At 39.4% G+C, this 19,629-nt stretch overlaps 1 protein-coding gene across 6 annotated transcripts; it reads left to right on the top strand.

Moving 5' to 3' along the window:
• The first annotated feature begins 1,497 nt into the window (after nt 1-1,497).
• LOC108260785 (equilibrative nucleoside transporter 2) lies at nt 1,498-19,331 on the top strand. 6 transcript variants are annotated; one of them, XM_017461352.3, is made up of 14 exons: nt 1,498-1,882; nt 8,453-8,508; nt 8,557-8,616; nt 8,734-8,815; nt 9,300-9,445; nt 10,934-11,073; nt 11,226-11,360; nt 11,520-11,617; nt 12,533-12,611; nt 14,452-14,612; nt 14,910-15,012; nt 15,117-15,202; nt 15,303-15,502; nt 15,646-19,331. In XM_017461352.3, exons 3-14 carry the CDS (start codon nt 8,585-8,587, stop codon nt 15,755-15,757), a joined length of 1,374 nt encoding a protein of 457 aa, XP_017316841.1. In that variant the 5' UTR covers nt 1,498-1,882; nt 8,453-8,508; nt 8,557-8,584; the 3' UTR covers nt 15,758-19,331. The 6 variants fall into 6 exon arrangements, 5 of the variants coding, with proteins under 5 accessions (XP_017316841.1, XP_017316842.1, XP_017316838.1 ...); XR_006981440.2 differs by lacking the exon at nt 8,734-8,815 and having other exon boundaries at nt 8,453-8,616; nt 15,646-15,840; nt 16,448-19,331; XM_017461353.3 differs by lacking the exon at nt 8,453-8,508 and having other exon boundaries at nt 8,564-8,616.
• Nucleotides 19,332-19,629: the final 298 nt, after the last annotated feature.

The raw sequence follows: 19,629 nt of genomic DNA, 5'->3' as shown, positions 1-19,629 counted from the left end.
ACAGGGAGATGTCACAGATTCAGGGGACTTTAGGGGTCATTATTCTCCCTAGATTATACAGACACAAAATTTTCTGCTATTACAAATGTAAATGAATGCATTTACTTCTACAACACTTTCCCTCTAGTAGTCAAATCACTCTATGCCATTAGTCATCCATCGTAATTGACTCAGAGGGTGCTTATCATTTCTTTAATTGCACTTCTTCACTACTTAGCATCTCCCTCTGATGATGCAAAGACAAGGAAACAACGACAGAGAAAATTATTATTTTATTTTACGAACTGACAGTCTAAAAATCAGGAAGGCAAAACAGTAGTTACATTTTTTTAATTAAACAACATTTCTTTCTTTCTTCCTTACGTTTTCATTTCTAGGTGTAGATATATTATTCACCCATTAAAATTCTGAGATTTAGCATGTCTGATAAGTGCATCAACCAAATGACATAAATTATATTCTTTATGGAGATGTACCTTATTGTCAGTTTTTAAACACAACAATTTATGCACATCTGAAAAAAAAAAAAGTTTGCTAGTAAATTCTCAGTAAATAAAAAAAAGGAAAGAAAAATAGTTTAATGTTATGCCGTGTAGGGAAAATTAGCTGTTTAAATTGAGCTATTGTATTCTCCATCAAATATGCAAGATAGACTAGCAGATCAGCTCGAAAGGGGGAAATTTGGCTAATTTAGTATTTCTGATACGTCCAGCGATAAATTAATGCAGGAACTTAGAGTATTCAATAATTATGCATAAGATATTTACTCCATGGGCACTGGAAATTATACCCTAACTACAGTGAGACAGCATTTGAAGAGCATGTAGCAGCATCAGCAATTTAAGGCAGTGGCCCTTATAAACAAATAAGACACGTGTGTTTAAAAATAGACCAAACTTTATTGAACTATTCTATGACACAGAAACTAATCTAAGACATAAACAACAAACACACCAATATACACACACACGCACACACACACACACACACACACACGCAAACACACCAACACACGCATGCACACACGCACACACACCAACACACGCACGCACACACACACAGGGGTTCCCAAACTTTTCCAGGGCAAGGCCCCCAAAATGACATTAACATTTGACCGAGCCCCCCCCCCCCCCCCCCCCCCCTTGCAAGAGGTCTTTAAAACACATTAAAAATGCAGACTTCTGAATATATCCCCTTTTTTATTATTATTAATAATTCATCTTACATCTTTACATTACATTACAGTAGAAATTGATTGTGTGTGTGTGTGTGTGTGTGTGTGTGTGTGTGTGTGTGTGAGTGTGTGTGGTTGTATGAGAGTATTTATCTTTCACACCAAGTTGTTGAGGTCTCCCGGGCGCCCCCTGGCGGCCTCCACTTTGAAAACCACTGCACTAACACACACGTACGCGCACACACACACTAACACGCATGGTCCACACTCCAGCCCTCTAGGTGGCGAGAATGCTCCTATTGTTTGTTTGCCAACACCAGAAGCAGAAACAGTAGAAGAAGAGGAGGAGGCACAATAGGAATATCCTGAGGCTGGAAGATCTGGAGCAGGCAGTTTTGCGCCCGTTGTTCCTAATGCGTCCAGTAGGGGGAGACTGTACAGTGTAAATCATCAGTGCAGATTTAATAACAGAACAAATCTAAAAGCGACACGAATAAGGATGTATGTTAAATAATCTGCTCAGGTTTTTGTTGTTCTTTCTGGGTGGGCCGTGTATCTGCCTGTTCCAGGTCTACACCCTCTCCATACAGTGGAGCCACGTGTGTGTGAGACGCAGCTCAAGCTCACACTCAGCCTTGTCCATGTGGAGAGAGGATTTGATTTGAAAGGAGGAATGATAGACAGTAATCTCTTCTCTTCTACACCAGGGTGAGTACTCTCCATGTTTCACTGCGTGTAGACTACTGAACATGTCGCTGGTCCTTTCTTTGAATTTTATAGTATGTTATATGATATAAAGAGTGTGATGAGGTTTTAATGTTTGCTCGTTTAATCCATTAAACACAGCGCTGCCGGTAAACAAAACGGACATTGTGTTTCATGTCGTCCTTGTATGAAGGAGAAGAAAAACATAGTCTGAAGGACTCGCTTTAAGACATAAAGAGCTCATTGAGAGGCGGATGTAATTTCTTTGTATTGGTTTATTCTTTACATTAATGTATATTTCACCCTTCCAGAGTTATGACATGTATAGCACATGTTGCTTGCGCGCCACGCAGGAAAATGACGTAGTTCTCACTAGCTTGATCGATAATGTAGCAAGTTCGGATCATTTTACTGAGTCGGCTCTTTGAATCTCGTTCAACGAAATGAACGAAATGAAAAAAAAGATTCGTTCATTTCAGCAGAATATAATTAAAATTTTACATATTCAATTCCCCAACACATCTAGTACTTAATAAACTATATATATAAACAAACAAACAAAAAAACTGTAGGCTAATGCAACCAAGGCTGAATTATGAGAAACAGAAATGATTCATTAATTGCTTAGAATTAGGTCTTCAGGCTATGCAGTCTGTTAGTTCACCTTCCAATCCGAGTTCTTCTTTCTTTTATCACGTCACGTCTGTTCCCCAGAAACAGAAAGAATTAGATCACGTCTCGAGTCTTCGGATTCGAGTCGTTCGTTTATCCCGTTTCCGGTACTGCATGAACGACTCGAACCCGAAAACTAATCATTTCTGTTTCCTGTACAGAACCTATGGGGATGTTGCTGCGCATGCGCGGTCAACACAAAAGGAATGAATGAATCACTCTCTGAGACAACTCGTTGTTCCCGAGTCATATTAAAGATTCGTTCAAAATCAACGAATCGTTCAAGAACACATCACTAATAGCAAATAGACCTGGAGTGGAAGTTTGCTTTAAATGATACGCTAAATTTATCCTACAGAGTGTTTCCTAGAGCTAAACGTTCTTCATATAAAGAACTAAAAACTGCACTTGTGTGGAGTCTCACCGTGGTTGTAAAGAAGGGTTATTTGTGTTACTGAAGCTTTCATCTTCCCATTCTCCTCTGACCTCTCTCATCAGCAAGGCGTTTTCACACGCAGAACTGTCACGCACTGGATGTTTTTTATTTTCCCGCACCATTCTGGGTACGGCCTGTTGTTGAGACTGTTGTTAGTGAAAATCCCAAGATGTCAGCAGTTTCTGAAGTACTCAAACCAGCACACTATCAAAGTTCACATTTTTCCTCATTCTGATGTTGGACGTGAACGTTATTATTTTATGCATTGTGCTGTTGCCAGATGATTTGTTGATTGGATCAAAGCATTGATGTAAATCTTTTCGGGATGCTTAAACTGCTTCAGGTTCACCAGAAGTAGGATGTTTGGAGACTCAGGAGACCAAGAGCCAGGTTATAGTCAAAGAGATGGGTTATTATGCGTGCAGAGAGACTCTACAGCATTTCGTAGACTAAGTCTTAGTCTAAACATAAGTTGGATACAGTTTTTGGCTTTTGTACATGCAAGCAACATACCCAAGGCCAGTTAAGGAAAGCATGAGAGAAAATTAAAAGAGAAAACACCTTGATGAAAACATAATCAAGGATAGAAACCCAAAAACGCCATGAGTGAACAAAAATCACATTGAACTGTTCTTAAATGATTCAATCATAATCATCTAAAGGAAGGATAAATATTTCACATCATGATTGAGTAGGTTTGCAGGTGTTCCTTTATCAAGTGTATCCAGTGTGGGGGGAAAAAATATTTAGACACCTTTGTCTTTTGACATACTTTCAGTGCATATATCAATTTACACACAATGCATTTAACTTTGTGCTTACAATGTATTATGACTTTTGTTTTTTAATTCAATTAAGTTGTGAGGCATGGATATGTAGAAAAGTCTGATTTCTTTGGAGTTTTGGAGGTTGATATTAGGTTGGCATTACTTGTAGAGCGAAATGCAGACGCCCGTTTTTTTTCTGCCGTCTCGGTTAAAGTGGTACATTGACAGTGTCGTCTGAGTAAACTGACATTAGCTGACATTAATGTATTAGCCTGAGTATACAGAAACATGCTACTCCATTAACTGTGATGTCAGTAATGCACGTCACCTGAAAAGGCAACACCACACCTCCTGGATGTGACGAGATCAGACAAAACTGTCTGAGGTTTGTGTCTTTTATACATAATAATCTAAATTAAACATATACAGTTTTGCCTGAGATGCTGAATCTAACACAGTACTAAGGGTTTAGTACTAAGTGTGGGATTGTTCAGGCTTTATTACCTGGTAGTAACATTAGCCCAATAGCTTGAGTGCAAATCTAAGACACTTTGGGATTGAAGAGATATTAGGGGGAAATTATGTAACTTTTCCTTTTTGGATAAATTAAAGCTTAAAACCATCATTACATGTTCACGATGTGCAGGAGAATCAAGATTAATCGACTAAAGAGCATGTGTGTTAATCTTTGCCTTTTATGAACTTGGAAGAAAAAAAAGTCCTGGTTTGCCCCACTGAGGGGGAACCCGTAAAGGCTCTATGCAGAAACCTACATCAGAGGGTTTCTCTTTTCAAAACGAATGTCCTTAGTATGTTATCATTTCTATAGTAACAACTCACGCAGGCACATTTATGGTTCACACGTTTGCCTCGCACCTTCAGGGTTGGGGGTTCAAATCCCTTTTCCACCCTGGGTGTGCGGAGCTTGCATGTTCTCCCTGTACTTCGGGGGTTTCCTCTGGGTATTCCAGTTTCCTCCCCCAGTCCAAAGACATGCGTTTATCATTCCCAAATTGTCCATAGTGTGTGAATATTTTTGCAACCCCGTCCAGGGTGTCCCCCGTTTTTTGCCTCGAGTCCTCTGGGATTGGCACCATTCTCCCCCACGACCCTGAATAGGATAAGTGGTACAGAAAATAGATGGAGGGATGTTTTCTGTGAGGAGTCCTCAGCATTTTTGGAAGGAGTCTCCAGTTTCAGTACTTTGTAACAGTCAGAGGTAACGGTGTAACTAAGTTCTCTGCCAATGGATGGAGGGATTTGCAGTTTTCGGTTTCCCTTTAACATGACAAAACAAGCTGTGTTGTTCTTGTCTTAATAACTTGAAGATAAGGGAGATAAAACTGCTTATTGCTATCATTTAAGTGATAACAGGAACTTGCTTTATGAACGTTCTATGACGGTAAATGTAACTATATAAAAAAATTATGTTCTTCTTTACTTATTAAAAGTTAGTGGACAGTGGGGGTAGTGGATTAACCAGTCAGGGTGGTCAGAAATCATACTGGTGTCCCTGAGTAAATGTTTCTATATCCCACTACTTATGCTTTGCATGAGTTAACATGGGGAGAGTTTATAACAAGAGGCCCAGTCTCGTGTGAAAGATTCCCAGAAACACAAAACGGAGCTCTGTGGCAACAAAGTCAAATGTATTTTCAGAAGCAGATTATCTGTTCAGTTCGCCCAGACTAAAGGCTAAAGCAGTCATCCACCATCAGCAAAAATGCTTCAAATCATTGCTTATAAAAATAAAGTTGATGGCTAATTGCTAAAGAACTACGCTAACTAAAGATAGCGACGACTTTCTCAAAAGCGCCAACTGATATTTACAGCCGGTATCGTGACTCAAATATGACGAGGGTGTACCTTTTATATTCCTAATGGACACGGAAGTTAAAGATGATTACTTGCTATGTTGACCAAAGAGAAAAACACATTCTCATGAAGTAATCTGGATTTTATTAATAAGAAACAAATGTGAATATTTTCAACCCCCATGTATTTGAAAAAATAAATAAATAATTATGTATAAGTGCCAAGACATAGCAGAACTAGCGACGACAAACAGCACAAAACAGACATACCACCAAAATATTGAGACCACATCTGTCCGATCCCAAAAGTACAGACAGTAGCATTTTTGAAAGCTAAAGCAAACGCAACCATTGATGGAATTTACGCAGAAAGATAACCACTCCCTTCATTGTAATTGAGGGTGTGGGTTTTTTTATTGTTTTAATATCTCATCAGGAGTCATGCTATGCAATTCCTAGTGAAAATATACTTTGCAGATGTTGCCCTTCCTGAGACCTATCAAACAGTTTATACCCAACTGGGGGGAGGGGTCAAAACATTATTTCATTGACCTTCACAAGCAATCTACCTTTAGATAATCTCTACCTTATACTTCGATGGTTCCATTAAGTGCACCTTTCAGAAGCCAAGAATGCTTAACTGTGTACAGAGTGCCCAAATTCTTTCAGCTCAAGAAACCTTTAATTATCAAAGTATTTGCCCTGCCCCCAAGGTGACTTAAGTCAGCCATGCCTGCCAGCAGCCAACTTAACAACCCATATCCAAACACTGCTTTCAAATGTCCATATCCCATATACACCATCAGCTTTCTAAAAAAAATTATAATCTAGAACTTTTGGGCTAAGGTTCTATGTAGAACAGAGAAATAGTTCCAAGTAGAACCCATTTAGAAAGCTAGAACTGTTAACCGTTGAGAAACCCTTTAAGATTGTTCCTGTATATTAACCACAGTCTTAGAAAATTATAGAAATAGAATATTGAAGGGTAATTTGGTTTGTCCCTCTTGTTACAAGAAGTTTAAAAATGATTTTTGCTTTATGAAACAATTCCAAGTAGAAGCTCTCCAGAAAGCTAGAACTGTTAAGCTCCCAAAGAATTACTATATAGGAACTACACACTTAGGTAAACTGGTTCCTCAAGGGTTAAATTGAGAACTTTTGGTATGTATAAATCCCCTATGGTGGTATGTATAAATCCTTTGACAAGGAAACCAAGTGCTCCAAGGAGAACCACAACAAGAAGCTAAGAACCATTGAAAAACACCATATATTGAGAAAACACTTAAGCCTAGAACCTTAAAGAGCTCTTTGTTTTGTCTCTCCAGTGAAATTATTAATGGTTCTATGTAGATGACTAGAACCATTAAGCACCCAAAGAAACCTTTTTTTTTCTAAGAGTAGTCCCTGTATAGTAACTAAATTCTTATGGTTCAATGGCTCAATCAAGATCTGTAAAGGGTTCTTTGACAGTGTTTCCATATGAGCGTGAGCTCCAAGTAGAACTTCTACAGAAAGCTATGAAGACTTAATTATCCAAAGAACCCTTGACCGACACCCTTTCTAAAAGAAGCAGCGTGATATATATAGTACCTATAGTGCCACTGTATCTAATCCCATAAAAAAGAACCAATCAGCTGGTTGGATAAGACCAGATTTTAAGACTGATGGATGTGCATATCTACAGTGCTTTCCTTTATTGTCGAAAAGTGTGCATGCGCAGTAGTCTGAGCAACCTGAAAAGAAAAACCTTTACATGTTAATTAAGCAAAGACCATTACATACTCCATTGTTTTTTGCATCTATTTTAAATCTGTGCTTGAAAGGTCATCTTGTCAATCAATTTCTTGTCTCTCCTTATTCAAGAAGATTGAAGCCAGCTCTCCTATGACTTAAAATAACTGCCTGGGCGCGTTGCCAAAATGGCCACCAAGTTGCCAGATTTTACAATACAAACTTCTCTCATCCCTCTCTCCCAAATGTCCACGTCCCACTTTGCATGAGCCAGATTTACTGTACGCTTTCTATGCATTCATGGCCGAGGTGCTGGAAGCTTCATGAGAGTCGTATATTCGACTAACAATGTGATTCACAATATATGCAGAGAGCCATGGGAAACTCCTCAGTGGTCAAAGTGCTTAGAATGAACAATCCCATAAGGAGAGGAATAAAAGTGTGCTCCTTGTCACAAGGCTCTTTAACTTGCATGCAGATTGTTCAAACTTTTTTATAAAGGTCCAGTTACATAAAATTCCTTATAAAGGTTCAAATAAGCAACTAACATTACCGAAAAGTGACAACCAGTACATTTTAATGCTTAGTCATTAGTGATGAGTTTACACCTATAAAAAACTATCTGAAGTGGCTGTTTTATCTATGGCCACTCCCACAGCCCATTTGACAACTCCCGAGGTTATTTTTGCACCTGCCAGCGATGAACGCATACTTCTCCAACTATTCACCTTTAAGCACAGTGGAGGATTTGCTTAAGACAGGGGTTCCCAAACTTTTCCAGGGCAAGGCCCCCCAAATGGCATTAACATTTGACCGAGGCCCCCCTTTTACGAGATGTCTTTAAAAATTAAAAATACAGACTTCTGAATATATCCCCCTCTTTTTTTTAATAATTACATCTTACATCTTTACATTACATTAGGAATTGATTGTGTTGTGTGTGTGTGGTTGTCTGCGAGTGAAAAAGAAAAAATCATGTATTTATTTATTTTTCACACCAAATTGTTGAAACGCCCACCACATGTTGTTTGTGTTGTTGCTGGCTCCATAAATCTGAACCAGAATAAACAGTCGGCATGTACGCTCACAAACGCAAGAGACTGGGAGAAAGATGCTCACCTTTATTGGGACTTATTTTGTCTTCGCCTTGTAGTGGCTGGCATGTGTAATCCGTGCACAGAAGTGTACATGCATCATAACCACGAAGACTCAACGTTTCCTGCAAAGCCTCGCGGTAACCCTAGTGCTTTGTTTCTGACACCAGCTCCTAGGACACGACTAAACAATGGAGACTCAAGAGGGAGCACCTCGAGACCGGTGAGTTTGATTCACTGCCTGTTTGTACACATAAAGCTATGATGTCATACCATAAATCTCCCCCCAACACCCCCCCCTCTCTCTCTACCCCTCCACCCCACCTCTCTCTCTTCACAGTTGGCATTTTGTAGGAATTATTTTCTTTATCCTTGGACTGGGAACACTGCTGCCATGGAATTTTTTCATGACTGCTTCATTGGTAACAATCTGTCTATGTATAATATATACATATACACACTCGTGGACACATGTATACACTGCAGACTATCAGATATACACCTTTACACTACTTTGGACCGTTTTGCATGACAATTGAGCTCCTTTTCCAGAAACAGGAAATCATGGCTTGTTTTTGAAAGAGTGCCTGCAGTGAATAGTTCACCTGCTTATCCACGGTTTGCACATATTGAGCATTTTAGTGAGATAGTTGGCTTCCTCGTGTCCTAAAGCTTTCCTGATAAGAATTTTTTATTGAATCTATTTAATTTTATTTTATTTATTAAATCTGGTCCTTTCAGCCTTGTGTTTCAAACCTGAGGCATTTACTTGATTACATACCATTCCATATTTTGCCCTGTGCAGTATGTTTGCAGTGTTTAATGATTAGTGACTGTTACCATATTAAATATTAACAATAATAAGTGTGTGTGTGTGTGTGTGTGTGTGTGTGTGTGTGTGGATAGTACTTCAATAACAGGCTGAACACGTCTGAATGGAGCAATGGCACAATGACGTCCACAAAGGAGTATTATTTCAACAACTGGATGACTCTGCTTTCCCAGCTGCCCCTGCTGCTCTTCACCCTTCTCAACTCCATCCTCTACCCACGGTGAGATGCTGCGTTGTTGAATACTGAACAGTGGAATTAGAAAACCTGAAAATGTGCTTTCGCGTACATTTCTCGAATGTCAGTCAAATAGCACGGGCAATTCCCTTCTCAACTCCCTGAGACGACAAGAGGAAGAAACTTTTGAGAGGAACCAGACTCGAAGGGAAACCCATCCTTATTTGGGTGACACCGGAAGTGCCATTATAAATCATTTATTTTCAATAACAATACAATAAAGTCAATGAATAATTGGGTTTCTTGTAAAAAAGACAAACACGAGATATACAGTCGTGGGCATACGATGCTTGATGATGAAAGCATCTCTCTACATTGTACATTGCATAACTTTTTTATACCCCTGAGACCTCTTTGAAGTGTATCATGACCAGAGTACCAGATGGAAGGTTCCTGAGGATCTAATCTAAGGGTTAGGGTTAAGATTCCAGAGACTGTGAGAACAAAGGCAGAAGTTCTCCCGTGTAGACCAGGGGGTCCCAGGATCAATATGTGTGGGTGAAGGTGTGTGCGTCGGAAGAATAAACGCACATTATATTGTAAATGTTATTTCCTAAACTTATATGATATTTATGATGTCACCACATTGCTCACCATCCAATGCCCTGAAGAATATTTTGGTTACGTATAGTTCATATAACCAGGTCTGGTTCACATGGTCTCTCTGATCCACATTCCTGACCACTGTAGTCTTAAACAACCGTCACATCCAACTCAAATTCGCCAGAAAACAGCAGAGAAAAAAAATCCAGCATTGTTCCTACTTTTTCAGAAAATTCATCATGGACGCTACAGCTAATTGCAAAAGCTATCCATCCATTTTCCGTACCGCTTATCCTACACGGGGTCAGGTGGGAACCTGAAGCCTATCCCAGGGAACTTGCGGCACAACACCCTGAATGGGATGCCAACCCATCGCAGGACACAATCGCACACCCGTTCACACACTACGGACAGTTTGGAAATGCCAATCAGCCTACAATGCATGTCTTTGGACTGAGGGAGGAAACGCCCTGAAGCACAGGGAGAATATGCAAACTCTATGCACACACAAGGTGGAGTCAGGAATCAAACCCCCAACCCCGGAGGGGTGAGGCAAACAGGCTAACTACTAAGCCACTGGGATGGTTTTTAAATATTTCAGTTAGTACATACTACAACTAGGAACAGAAAAGAGGAAATCCAGAATTATGGAAGTGGCATTTGAACTCCGGGCCTTGTAAAAGCATGGTGTTGTTCTGCCCAGAATTAAGAACTGAGAATGTATTCCCAATGACACGCATTGCACGCTCTTGTTTATGGCAGTGGTTCAGAGCTGCGCTCAGTTTTGTTTGTCCATGCTAAAGGTTAATGGTTTGGTTCATTTGGGAGATATTGGCCTCGTTGAAATGAACACAGGAGCCCTGAAGGCTGATGGCAGGAACTCACTGTAACAGCATCCATCACTAACTCCGGTTAATCTGTTTCTGTCAGGATCTCCGAGAAGATACGGATAGCAGGTAGCCAGGTCTTCATCCTCATCCTCTTCATCCTCACCGCCATCCTGGTCAAGGTTCCAATGGTGCAGGACCGCTTCTTCTCCATCACCATGGCAACCATCTGGTTCATAAATTGTGAGTACTGGGCGACTTTTTATTTATTTAAAGAAGACACCTTTTTATCAGTTTATAGTTGCATATAATGGAAAGTCAGCAGTTCATGTTATAACATTACTTTGATGTGTGTGTGTGTGTGTGTGTGTGTGTGTGTGTGTGTGTGTGTGTAGCATTTGGCGCAGTGCTGCAGGGGAGCCTTTTCGGCCTGGTAGGCTTGCTACCGCAGAAATACAGCACATTTTTCATGAGCGGACAAGGTCTGGCCGGGGCGTTCGCCGCTCTCGCCATGCTGATGGCCATCGCAAGTGAGAACACAATTCTACACTGACACACACTGTATATAGCAACACACTTGTACATAGTCATATGACGATAGGATACTGCTTCTTTGGATTTTTACCCAACCCTGCGCGTTTAATAAACGTAGTATAATGATAGATGTGTTTTGTGTAACAATGTGACAGGTGACACAAATGCTGAAACTGCAGCTCTTGGATATTTCATCACTCCGTGTGTGGGGACTCTGGTAACACTGATCAGCTACCTGCTGCTGCCCAAACTGGTGGGTGTGTTCATCTTTCCTTAAAAAATGCTGTTGAATTTTCACTCGGAGATTTGAATGCATTTTGATGAACGTATAATATAATAATACTATTGTCTATACTGCAAACATTGTATACATCACATAAACCAATGAAGATAAGGGAGAAAATGATCAAAAAGGCAATAACTTTACTATTAACTTTAAGAGCCATGGAAACATTCACCTTTCACGAGCTTTACAGCGAGGCTGAATTCCATCTGGCATCCTCTTCACTATAAATGCGTACTTCTTAGGGTATAACCTAATAACATTAGCATATCCACTATATAATCAAAGGATTGTGAATACCTGACTATCACACTGCCATAGGTGCTTGTTGAACATCCCATTCCAGATTTAGTCTCCACTCTTCTGAGAAGGCTTTCCGCTAGATTCTGGAGCGTAGCTGTGGGGATTTGTGTTCGTTCAGCCTGAAGAGCATTAGTGAGGTCAGACATCGATGTTGGGCAAGGAAGCCTGGTGCACAGTCGCCGTTCCAGTTCATCAACAGGTGTTCGGTGCCCTGTTGGAAAGTTACTTATATGTAACATCATATTAGGCACATAGTTTGTTCACTTTCTATATTTACAAGTAGAAAACTGATATCACTTATGACAAACATTGTTTAGGCCCAAATTTTTTTGGAAGAAATTCATGACCGGTGAGTAAAAGGAGAGCGTAAAGAGAACAACTGTCATTTTTGTCCTTTAATAACATCAAATTCATCGTATGTTCCAATAGTATTCCGCAGTGAAATTCCTTCCAACAGCTATAGTGTGTATGCTGTGTGTGTGTGTGTGTGTGTGTGTGTAGGTGTACAGTTTGTTAGTCAACAAAACTGATGCTAAAAGTCTGATTAATCCATTTTGTATACTTTACACACGTGTTGTACAGGAGTTTGCCAGATTTTACCGAAACAAGAGCAAAGGTCAAAGCTATGAGGTTGATGCTTCTAGGGAGCTTCTACCTAAAGGTACAGTCTCACACACACACACCAGACTGATATGTGAACCAGCATGGAGTGTTGTAAATAGGTAATACGATATTGATAATTCCGTACTTCACAATCCAGTATCACAATAATCCTCACAATCAGATCGAGTAGTAGCTGAAAATAAATAAATAAATAAATAAATTATAATTTTGAGGTGTAACCAGATACGAAGACATTATTTGGACTGAACAGATAATGCATCCTAAACTAATACAGATACAGATACAAACTGTAGTAGCTGGTTTATTTTCTTTGTTTGTTTTACTTAAATATGCAATTGTAAAAAACAGTTCTCACCGGAGTTCTTGGGAACGCTGCCAGGAACTTCAACTCTAAAGCCACACAAAGCACTTGAAACTAGCCCAAAATGTTCAGGTAGAGGAAAGTATAGATGCATTTTTATTCTTTTTCCTCAGTCTTTACCTGGGAAACAAGTTAACAGTGGTGCAATACATGGAACCTGCCGACCCTGCTCACAGAATAAAAATCAAGTTAACGTTATATGAATCAGAGATCCATTATTCGTTTTTCATCAGTGGTTTGCCCCAGTAGCCCAACCTAAATCCTGCCTCAGTGAGCTCCAGAGTAAAACCATATTTCTACCATTTTTCAGTACAAACAATTACAAAAATTATTTTATTTATAGAGCCGCTGCTCTATATCGCTTGTTTTTCATCCTTCTTAAATGATCGTCCTCCGGGATTAATAGAAGAAAATCATCCTGGAACATCATAGAGTCGTTTCATATAGTGAAATGCTGCATAAAGAATGCCAGAAGCACTCGGAGCGTTTATGGCTATATTGATGCATGTCAAGTCAACTGATCTTCTGATCTTGATTTCTGATCTTTCTGGAACATAAGAAACCTTAAAAACTAAAGTAAATCTCCACTAGCAGCTACACGCCAGTGGTGGTTGAGGAGATCCCCCCCACCATACTACGTAAAGTGCTTTGAGTGTCTGGAAAAATGTAACTGTAACTAAATCTATTTCTATAACTGTAACTAAAATCTTATTCTTGATGGAAAAACTGGAATTGCCGTATGGTTATGTTTCTGCTGTCATCTATCAAAAATCGATGCATTTCCAACACCGGTCTTGTACGTGTGAATAAACATTTTAAATTTCTTTGTTGCCATGAGCTTTGTTTTGATGGTAGACAAGCCATTCCCACTTTTTAATTAGGCTCGACTTTTTCAGTCACATTACCGATTTACTTGCTAGCAACCCAGAAGCGCTGGACCATAACAAACGCCTTCATTTTGGGATTGTTTACTTTTCATTCAGTCCTTATCTCAAATTCAGTCGTGTCATAGCGCCACTTGTCGTGCCTTAGCAACAGTGTGATAGGGAGAAGTAAAGGCAAGCTAGTTTCCTGGACAGGCTGAGAACGTTTTGTCAGGATGTAAACTGTCAGTTTCTTAATCAGTTTAGTTGTCCACGCGTCAACATTTTATACATTATATACACCACTGCAAAATCACAACCTTAACCAGGTTTTCACAGGATGGGGACGTGTGGGTGGGTCCAAACGGCAATTACTCAATGCTGTACCATTATGACTTTACTATTTACTTGCTAACATTAGTTCTTTCCTCGTTTTTGGATCTTCTGGGCCATCATTGCAGAAATTGGTCTGCAGAGGTTTCATTACCCAGTTCTAGATTGGCTGGTCGCTAGCATGCGGCTTGATTCTGAAGTTTCACAAGCATGACAAACATCCACTACAAACAACATACCACCAAAATGCCTTAGATCATCTTTTATAATGGAACATCAGTCTTTCGCTTATATTATTCTCTTACTCTTCTTTATGGCAGGCATACAGGAGAATGGGGAACCGAACAGTCAGGCCACTGATTCGGTGCCCAATGGATCTCCCTGCAGTCCGGAGAGTGACGTTGCCAGGCAAGCATTTGTTAGCATTGACGCTGAGCATGACAAGCAAGTAAAGAGCTCCGTGTTGGAAGTGTTAAAAAAGGTGCGTTGAGGGATTGGGTGGATCTTTTTCTTTTTCAATATTTTCACAATAACAGTAGTTCTGTACTAAAATCAGTAAGACGTGCTCCCTGTGAGATGGGTGAAGCAATTAATGAATGCAAGGTCATAGGGCAGCTGAACACGCTTGGAGGAGAAATTGGATAGAAATAAGCAACGGCGTTGGACCACCAACATCCAACCAATTAGGCTAAAGAGGCTTTCGAGGGACCACTGATTTGGATTTCATCTAATTTCCACCGAAATTGCTGACTGCACCTTTAAATCTCTTTCTGTTTAGATTTGGGTAATGGCGTTCTGCATAACATCCGTGTTCACGGTCACACTCGCTGTCTTCCCCGCCGTCACAGTGGACGTGAAGACCGTTTACGAGGGAAAGTGGGGTATGAGCACCAAAATGCATGCATCACTCTTCAGTAAAGAAAAACCAAAATACAAATGAAAACTTACTGTAGATCCTCACTGAACTAACCTTTCACTCTTTCAGAAAATTATTTTATCCCTGTGTGCTGTTTCCTGCTATTTAACGTGATGGACTGGATTGGAAGATCCATCACGTCTCATGTGCGATGGGTAAATGAAAGTTATAGTGTTTATTACTTGCTTTTCTTTCTTTTATTCTATTAATGTTTTACAGAATCTCTCTCTCTCTCTCTCTCTCTCTCTCTCACAGCCCTCTAAAGAGAGTCGGTTGTTTCCAGCGCTAGTGGTCTCCCGTGTGCTCTTCATTCCTCTGCTGATGTTCTGTAATGTTCAGGAACGTCACTTCATGCCTGTGCTCTTTGGCAACGACTGGTCCTTTGCCATCATCATGGTTTTCTTCTCAGTGTCCAGCGGTTATTGCGTCTGCCTGTCTATGTCTTACGCACCACAGTAAGTGAATAAATACGTAGTGACCATCTTTAGTCACGGCCTTCGAGCAGAATTCAGGCGGTTACCTGCATGTTAAATTATCCATATTGCTTCTTAACTTCATTTATTCTCAAATTTATATTCACGTCACACCTCTCTCCCAGGTTGGTGGCTTCACAAGATGGAGAGACAGCAGGTGCTCTGATGACGTTCTTCCTGGCACTGGGACTTTCTTTGGGAGCTGCTCTGTCTTTCTTGCTGCGATTAATCATCTAGTCTAATCTGCACACATTTGAGGTTGCCAGGCCTGATTTATGCGATTGCTTCCTGTTGGATCCTTCACCCACACCATCTGAGAGGTGTGCTCCGTTACCACAGGAAGCACTCGGGACAAAACGAGCTAATCACTTTATGTAGAATATTTTAGCATTATTTGTAAAATAATTTAGCGGAAGGACTGGAAGAAGAAGAAGAAAACTGGATGTTGGCCATTTTTATTGCGATCATTTACTGTAGTTGTATATGTTTTATTTTCCAAAAGGGAAAGGGTCTTTGACCGAACAAAAGTGAATAGACACAGCATATTCTTGAAAAATAACCCTCAATTCACTTTATACCAAATACTGCTAGAGTAGTTAAATGAAATTGATTGGCTCCTGAGTGGCATAACAAAAAAGTGATGGTGTTCCTCTCTCCTGTCAAATTGTTATTGTCTGCAGAAGAGGGTAGATAGTGCCTTCCTTTGAGTGAGTTCAGGTGTCCTGTAACATGGAATGAGCAGCATTCTGGTGGCTAGATTCATGCGACCATGAGGAAGCAAGTGCTAGCATTCGTCATCCCTGGTTGTTAGCGGTTACATAACAGACAGGAAAATAGGCAGGGGGGAAAAACCCAATATACAATTTTGCCACAGTAATACAGGAGACACCTGAAAACTACTCTTTTTCCATTTTATTTATTTTTCAGCTAAAGCAACAGTGGGTACGTCAATGGATGAATGGATGGGAGAAAGAAAGGGAATCGGCATGGTTGGATGGATGGTTGGGAGAAAGAATGGGAATCTGCACAGATGTATTGGGGAAAAAGAATGGAAAGGAGATCGGCATGGATGAATGGGAATCAGCATGGATGGGAGAAAGAAAGGGAATCATCATGGATGGCTGGATGGACAAATAGGAGACAATGGAAATTGGCATGGAAGGATGGATGGGAGAAAAATGGGAATCGGCATGGATGGGATTTTTTGGGGGGGGATTTTAAGGATTGATTTTAAAGATTTTGACTGCAGGACGTTTTAAATAATATTGACTTAAAAGGCTCTAGAGTCTTCTAGAACTGACACAACAGCCATGTACCTCCTTATTATGACCAGAGATTTCCGTTTGTATGCTGGCAGGAAATAAAGGGTTAACCAGGGGTGGTTCCTTAACCAGCAGTGTAAAAATAGATGCTGATTATGTTAACTTGTAGCCAGTAAACAGTAGCTAATCAGTAATAACTATAACCTCAGAAACATTCACATTTCACACCTCGTTTCATTTCTATGTAAAAAGGGAAAAATGATCATACTGTGGGGTTTTGGTTTTCCAGACCACGGAGGGGAAAAAGGAAGAGAGAAAGGGAAGTTTTGTGCTTATTAGTTATAAGAAACTATATATCACGTTTTAAACCTGGTTCTCAATGTACACACACACACACACACACGTAAAAACAGTAGATGAAGAACATTTAGTATATTTCATAATGGCTAGATATCAGGCTAGATATTTATTGGCTCAGTGTAAAACATTTTGCATACATTTTAAGATTTTGTTTAAGATTTATTAACACTTCGCTTTTTATACAGAGAATGACCGAATTTTAAAACCATTACCAAATATTAAATATAACAAAAGTGGATTGTAAAGGATTTTTTCTTTTTGGTCTACTTTATACTTTAAAATTCATATTCAGCATAAACATTTGTAACTGTACTCTAGTAAGGAATATGTTCTTAGAATAAGGGAAAAGGTCATTGCTTGGTTTAGAGAAAATATGTTTTCCATTGAGGAATTGTTTTGATGCGTTTTTGAAGATGGCGTGCAGTGACGCACACTTGCGTGAACGTTCCGAGCAAGATGTTTCCTCAAACGGTTTCCTATTTTCTCTGTGCTTGAATTTTAGGTGGAGTAAATTACAGGCTTTTACCGAAGCTGTTTTTCAGCTCTGACAGCTCGTCTGCGAGGTCATTACAGAGTGTTACGACAGCTCTGCGATTTGGCCCTGTTTTATTTCGACTGGTTAAAAAGGGAGCATGAGAGCTGAGGAGGACTTTTCTCATTTCTTTACATGCTTTTATGCTGAATCTCTGTTTCCATGGCAGCATTTAGAAGTGTAGAGGGATCTGTTAGCACTCAGCGCTGTGCTGCAAAGTCTGTACGCTTGTGAAAGTCGTGTTTGGAGAGTATAGGAAAACGTTTAAAGCCATATTGTTCTCACAGATTATGAATTCGCTGACAGTTAAGAGTCATCTGATGTTATTTTTAAGCATTAGAAGTTTTTTTTTTTTTTTTTTTTTAAATTGCAGTAAATTTCAGTGTTTTAATCCCAGATATGCCTGTGAATACTGACCTGACAAGTTCAGTTACCTCTTTTCTGTCATTTATTTTATTGTTATTTTTAGTGTTCTAGTTATGCATTATTAACCCTCCTATTATGTTATTACACATTTGACTCTTTTTCTCTCTGAACTTTTTTGACTTTCCTTTTAGGGTCATGTGCTTATATATGCAAATATGTCTTCTTATGGCTTATCTCGGACAAGGTTTACTGTTTGAAGCTGTTCCTTTGCGTGTATTTAAACTGTGGAAGTCATTTTGACACATAACATAATGGAGGTAACTTTTTCCCCCAACATAATAGGAGGGTTAAAGAAGCCGTTTTTAATGTTTATAGTCCTTGGCTTTCTGGGAGGTGAAATGTATGTAACTGAAAACATTAACAAACATTGACAAAACATTGACAAAATATGCCTCTTTTGAAACTGCATATGCCCCATGAGTGTTTTTTGTGGTAGGCGGCGCTAATTTCTGGTCAGGAAAATAGTGAATCCACTGCATGACTATTTGAAATCAGTATTTCTAGTTGTTTAATAAACATTACAAACGGCAGCTTTTAATTATTCTTTTGTTTTTAAATCACAATCACTTATTTCCTAACCTTTTTTTCCTTTTACAGTCAGGGGTTGCCTAATTTGACAGCTACAGTCCTCATACACTTGTTCATTATTGTTTTTAATCCGTTTTCTTCCCTTCCTTCTGTGTTTAAGCTTGACCAATTTAAGTACTTTATTTTATTAACTTGTGTTTTTTTTTTGTTGGTTTAAACTTTAAACGAGGTGAAAATGAAAGGACTAGGGTTCTCCTAGACCTGTACTATAACATGAGAGTAGTTATATCATACACTTTCTGTCAAACTGTCAATCAAAGTGTTGTGTGTGATAATTTATGACCCTCTGTGCTTCCCTGACTGACAGGTCTGTAGGGGTGGTGAGGGGGGTAACCCTATGGAGTTTATCAGATGATCAATCTGGCTCCTTTGTGTCTGGGGGTGTTGTGGAGAGGTGTGTGTTGGGGGGGAATAGTCCCCCTCCCAACGAAAGGTGTTTATGTTAATGAGTTTGGTTTTTGGTGGGGTGAAATACGTCTGAAAAGAAATAATGTTTTTAATATGGGGATGTGTTTGTGGTACTTTGTGGCGTTATTTCGTTTGTCTAAACACATTGTTAGAAAAGCATGATGTTTGAATGTGTACATATATGAGTAGAATATTTGTTTTGTGAAATAAATGAAAACAATTGTTGATTATGTTTTTTAGGGATCCCGTTTTACCTTTGAATAAAAAGTTTAGGAGTTAAAGCGTCTTTAAAAAAAATAATAATAATAATCGTTTGTATTACATACATTCTAAACACAAACCTTTAGGATGTAAAAATGATCAAAAGAGCTGTTTAAAAATAATCCGTATTACTAGGTTTCCAAAAAAACACATAAAAACTTTAGGAGGTAAAAATGGTTAAAAGAGCTGTTTAAAAAGAATAGCGCATATTACACGACTTCTAAACAAAGATCCTTACGAGGTAAAAATGTTAAAGTGCTGGTTAAAAGATG

Source organism: Ictalurus punctatus, chromosome 29 (assembly GCF_001660625.3).
Source record: "Ictalurus punctatus breed USDA103 chromosome 29, Coco_2.0, whole genome shotgun sequence".
Lineage (NCBI taxonomy): Eukaryota > Metazoa > Chordata > Actinopteri > Siluriformes > Ictaluridae > Ictalurus > Ictalurus punctatus.
Note: the sequence above shows the minus strand (reverse complement) of the source record. Positions and strands in the feature narration are given on the sequence as shown.

Coding starts and splice junctions, on each gene's coding strand:
- LOC108260785 (XM_017461349.3), top strand. CDS start 8,461: ATGTGTAATCCGTGCACAGAAGTGTACATGCATCATAACCACGAAGAC. Junction 8,617..9,299: donor GAGGGAGCACCTCGAGACCG/GTGAGTTTGATT, acceptor GTGTGTGGATAG/TACTTCAATAACAGGCTGAA. Junction 11,618..12,532: donor ACCTGCTGCTGCCCAAACTG/GTGGGTGTGTTC, acceptor CGTGTTGTACAG/GAGTTTGCCAGATTTTACCG.